Source organism: Gossypium raimondii, chromosome 1 (assembly GCF_025698545.1).
Source record: "Gossypium raimondii isolate GPD5lz chromosome 1, ASM2569854v1, whole genome shotgun sequence".
In the NCBI taxonomy this organism is placed as follows: Eukaryota; Viridiplantae; Streptophyta; class Magnoliopsida; order Malvales; family Malvaceae; genus Gossypium; species Gossypium raimondii.
Genome location: NC_068565.1, coordinates 52,348,048 through 52,353,516, shown reverse-complemented (window position 1 = coordinate 52,353,516; position 5,469 = coordinate 52,348,048). Strand labels below are relative to the sequence as shown.

The 5,469-nt window shown below is 36.5% G+C and overlaps 1 protein-coding gene across 3 annotated transcripts; it reads right to left on the bottom strand.

The window, feature by feature from the left end:
• Window positions 1–1,088: 1,088 nt before the first annotated feature.
• Window positions 1,089–4,924, bottom strand: LOC105786605 (ankyrin repeat-containing protein At5g02620). 3 transcript variants are annotated; one of them, XM_012613117.2, is made up of 4 exons: window positions 4,728–4,924; window positions 3,668–4,660; window positions 2,720–3,129; window positions 1,089–2,414 (listed from the first exon to the last, which is right to left on the bottom strand). In XM_012613117.2, exons 2-4 carry the CDS (start codon window positions 4,281–4,283, stop codon window positions 1,554–1,556), a joined length of 1,887 nt encoding a protein of 628 aa, XP_012468571.1. In that variant the 5' UTR covers window positions 4,284–4,660; window positions 4,728–4,924; the 3' UTR covers window positions 1,089–1,553. The 3 variants fall into 3 exon arrangements, with proteins under 3 accessions (XP_012468571.1, XP_012468572.1, XP_012468573.1); XM_012613118.2 differs by having other exon boundaries at window positions 3,668–4,534; XM_012613119.2 differs by having other exon boundaries at window positions 3,668–4,528.
• Window positions 4,925–5,469: the final 545 nt, after the last annotated feature.

Below are 5,469 nucleotides of genomic sequence, written 5' to 3'. Positions count from 1 at the left end.
TAATTAGATTAATTGAAAATAATATATATGAGGTTAGCGTATTATATATATTAGCCGAATGACTGACGTAATGAGTCAAAGCAAGTATATATAATGAGTTTAATTAAATTATAGCAAATCAAATATATATAGAGTTTTTACAGTTAAAGTATATCAAATGAAAAATATATATTATGCTTTTAATTTAGAGTTGTTATTGTGTTAATTGTTATTTTGGTCATGTTTTAAACTTTTTAAACTAAAAACATAAAAAAAAACATTAATTTTTGTAATTTTTGTCATGTGGAACCAAAAGAAAGACAAATTGTTACAAAATTTGGTTAATTCGAAAACTTTTTATGAATAAATTAAAATTAATTATTTTTGAAAAGGTTCGAAGTTTTAAGATTTTGGTTAATTGGATTAATGATAATACAATCTTATTTTATGTACGAGTGTATGAGCTTTAGGCTTTTTTTTTTGGTTTGTTTACATTGGGTTTTGGCAACTTTAAAAGGACCGCTAAGTCGATCTGGTAATGCAGACATAGCACATCCTGCTTTAAGTCTTTCACTTACCCTCAGAAACGGACTGCCATAATACTCCTATCAAACCCTACCCTACTCTACCCTACCCTATGTGGAAAATCAGAGAAATGTATTAGAGCACGTGCTAGTATTAAGCTTACTTGTATTTCTATTAGTTAGTCTGTTCCTGGGCCGTTGTTTCTGTTAGTCAGTTGCAGAGAAAGTCAGTATAGGGTTCTTAGTACCGACTAGTATTTGCAGCAAGTAACTCTTTGTATAAATATTAGGCTTGGTCTCACCACTGTGAGATTATTAGAGCTTCTATCAATAAAAGAAGTAGTACTGTTTTCTATTTCTTTCTTCATTGCTTTCTTCATTTTATACTAGTTTACTGGCTTCTCTGACAAGGCGGATGACAACTGAAGGTGGCTGGGCTGGCATATAACATCCTCCAAGAAGCTATGCCATGTCCATTAAAAACATTTCATCTGCCTTTGGAGGATGTTCAAGTTGTTCTTCCTAATAATATCTATTTATTAGGCAGGATAGTCTTCCTGTTGATTGACTATGAAGCAACAGATATTTTGAGACAATGGGGATATTATATTACGAACTTGAAACCAAAGCTCAGGAATAATTCTCTGACTCAGTTTACAATTCTTGAGCTTCATCCAAATCTGCTCAAGTTCTAAAAGGTAAATTCAGATCTAGATCCAAGCTCATATCTAGGCTTGTGCTAAAAATATGAAAATTAGTAAGCCACTGCGAAGCTGCCACTGGATGGAAAGCAGGAGGCTTCATGCCAAAGGACATTTTCAGCCACCAGCAGCAACAAGATGGCGGTTCAAACTTCAAATTCAACCATCTTGCTTTGATTAATGAATCCACTATCTTGTTTCATCTCTCCATCCCACAAGAACCGAGGATACTTACTCCAGCTCAAGTACATAATTTATGTTATTACATTAACTAATAGAGCTGAAGCAGCAGATGTTCCCTTCAAATTTTAGATAATCCACGCTTGCTTGCATCTCTTCTTCAATAGCTTTAAAGCGCATACATCCTTTTATATTCATTATTCAGGATCTCAGAATCCGAAGCCACAGACATAGAGAAAGACCGGGAACGACTCTCAGCTTTCCTTATGCTCCTTAACTTTGACTCCTCCATTCTATGTAAAATGACAAAATAGCACATCGAGCCAATTGTAGTAAGCATGATTGTGCTGCCAATTACAGTTGCACACACAGCAAGCCATCTAGACTCTTTTCCCACCACCACGTAAGTCAGCGAAATAAATGCAACTGAAATGAAAAGGCATGCCAACCACATGAGCTTGTTAATTACAAAGACAAGCTGCTTCTTTGCCTTTTGTTCAATCACAACCACCGATGTCTGAACAACCACCACTGCCAAAGAGATGAACAAAGCAAGGCTATCAAAGACAAAGAACACAATAAACGGTGCCTTGTTAGCTATATGTGCTTGCCCGAGCGAGAGCCCCTTCGTTTTATCCTCAACATACTGTCCAGGGACAGTGAAGATGGCAGCAAAAGCAACAGTAGCAATGAGAACAGCAACAACAGTGGCAGAGTTTATAGCATTATTTAGGCCACTAATGTGTAGTTTCTTTAGTCTCTTTGCAATTTTTTGCACTCTGAAACCAGTTTGTCGAGTTTGTTGAAGCTGGGACTGGACATCATGTTTTATGTCACTTACAGTTTGCTTTAGTTGTTTTCCTGCATTTGGGGGCTTTCCATGGTCCTTAGAATTGATTGCTCCTGCTTCCTTTAAGATCGAGACAAGTTCTGGGTTTCCAATTTTTTCGGCAATGTCAAGTGGGCTTTCTCCAGCCTTGTTTGTTGAGTTGATGTTTATGCTCTCAACCGATAGCAAGCAACGTACAATCTGCACAGGAAGTGAGTCCCAGCTTTATAACCAACCAATGGATGTTTAAGTTATTTATACGATTTACATATTACAGCAGGAAAAAGACTCCTTAATCAATCAGAGAAGGTTTGGGCATGGAAATACAAAAACCAATCAAAACGGGACAAGTTCTGATAAACTGAACTAATTATTTTTGTAGTACAAGTTCCTATAAATTCAAGGCGGGACTGAAAAACCGAACAGTTGCTTCCATTTAACCAGAGAGATTATAAATTGATCATTCTGAAAATTATCTAAATAAAAGATATTGAATGAGAAAGTACCTGAGTACGGCCCTTCATTACTGCAATATGCAATGCAGTGTTCCCTTTACAGTCTTCCAAGCCCAAAACTGAAGGGTCAGGTTTCAACAATTCCAGCACTATCTCCTCATTTTGACCTTTCACAGCCATATGTAGTGCAGTTTGACCCTTTTTGTCTACCCTAAAACCTGTACTTGGATCCTTGCGGAGCAAAGATTTCACTACTTCCAAGTGCCCCATTCTTGCCGCTGAATGGAGGACGGTTTTACCATTGTTCCTTGCAATCTTAGCAAGGTCTGAGTCTGTTTCTAAAAGAAGATTGACCACATCAATATGCCCTTGAGCAGCAGCTGTGTGTAGGGCAGTTGTACATGATAAATCTGTAGTCATGACCGAGTTGGGGAAGGTACCCAAAAGCTCCTTTAGCACTTCTGCAAGAACGTTTGATCAAAACAATTTCAGAAACACAAGAGTAAAAAAAAAAAAAAAGATTGCTTGGGGGATGAGAGGGTGAGAAGTATAAGAACATCAAACAACTTCCATAGAAGAGAATGCCATTGAACATGCAGCAAAATGGAAAGTGAATAATAAACATGTTCCTTTCATGCTTCTTACCAAATTGCAGAGCTAAAAGCCAAGTATTTGGCAAGATTAAGTTAAGTCCCTCATCAATAGAATTTAAGGATGATTAGATGGGGCAAAGCAAATCTTATTCGGAGTCAAATTGCCAAGAAAACAATAATTAATAGGAAAAGCAGCTTCAGGCATTATAAACAAGTAAATTGTACAAGAGAGCCATAAAAACTCATGCTCAAGACGAACTAAAAAAAAACACAAAACCATGTTTACACAAAACATGCCCGCACCCATCATTTGCTGGTACTGAAATGTAAATGAAAGAAATATACTTCAAGTACCCAACTTTCCCAAGCAAATTACACAAGTCACGTGAGATGAACGATTTCTTACCAACATGACCCTGCTTTGCAGCAACATGGAACGGATCATATCCATTCCGTGCAGTGATAGATGCAGTCTCAAGATCCATATGTTTCAACATCTCTGCAACAACCAGAGATTGACCATTCTCTGCTGCAACATAAAGGGGAGTTTCACCTTCTAGGTTTTGCTTGGCCAAAAGTTCCTTGGCCTCAGGAACATTAAAGTTATGAAGAATCTCCCTAACTCTAGACAGATTCCCTGTTCTTGCTGCCAAATGAAGAGGTGAATCACCTCTTTTTCCTGGAGACTCCCTATTCTTCCTGCGTTCACCTGCACCAATAAAGCTCAGCTGCCTCTCCATTACTACACGAAAGCTCTTCTGCTTCTCTATAAAGCCCCTAAAACTCTTCTGTTTTTCCATCATTCCGCGACCACTGGGCTGTTTCTCACTTGAAACACCACGGAAACTCTGTTGCTTTTCAGATTGTTTAAAACTTTGTTGCTTCTCCAGGAGCCGTTGAGGTGGTTGTTTTTCTGTCATAACACCGCGAAAACTCTGCTGTTTTTCAGATTGTTTAAAACTTTGTTGCTTCTCCAGGAGTCCTTGAGGAGGTTGTTGTTTAAAACTCTGCTGTTTTTCCATGGTCAAAAGCTGAATCTCAATGAGTTATCAACAATTCTCAACTAAAAGTATGTTGCTTTGACAACCTCGGGAATTTCAGACCCACATATTATGAACTTTTCTCCATCATCAGAAGCCAATCCGAATCTCTTGCTTTTGGTCTATCTCTCGGAATCCATAATCCTACAAAACCAACTCTCTGCCTCTTTATGATCGATACGAATTTAGTTGCCCAAAAGTTCCCAATACAGAATCGCTTTACTTTCCTACAGCTAGAAGAAAGCAGTTCTCAGACTCAACCTTAAGCAGTAGCATCCAACCACCAAGAAAGAATCTTGTGGTAAAAGAGTTGATTCTCTAATCGGAAAGTTTATTCTGTAAGCTAAGCAGAGAAGAACCTAGAAACAGATGATCAATGAAAGACTGTTCCAGAAAAAAATTAAAAAGAAAAAGGCTTAATAGTACCTTCGATTTGAAGCTGAAAAGCGTGAAGATTTATGCAAGAAATGAAATCCCAAAGTTGATATCACTATGAAAACAGATATCCCAGAGAAGAAAAAGTTAGGAGATCAAACTTTGTATTATTGTACCAAAACAAACCAGAGCCACCAGAAAAGGTAGGAGTGAGAAATAGACAAATCTATGGAAACAAGAGAAAACAAATATCAGCAGCCTCTAACTTACCAGTTACCACTAGTAGCACATTATTTTCTTGCTTTTTTATCAGTTTTAACTGTGTCCTTTTTTTTTTTTTTCATAGTATTTTCTTCCCTTTTTCAAAGCTTTAGTTTGGATGCTCGTGCGTTTTAGTGTAGTTATATTAGTGAAAAAATAATCGTCACAGTTAAATTAGATACAATAACAATATTATAATACAAGACAAAAATAAATTAAATATACTGCATTTAACTGCTCATCTAAACTTCACCTAATATTATTTTATACAATCATTGAGTAAAAAAACTCAACCTGATGGTTGATGGCATTTATTTTAGCTTATAATAAAATAAAAATTAAATAACTAAAAGATATTTGATGTTAAATCAACTTGTATTAACAAAATAATTACTCATAGAATATAATGATTTCGTATTTTAGTTTGAATTAAATAAAAAGTGTGTTTTCAATCTTTTATTGACTATAGGGGTCGAATGAGGCTTAAAGGGGAGTTAACGTACTTAGTAAGTGTGAAGGAGACCATTCAAAG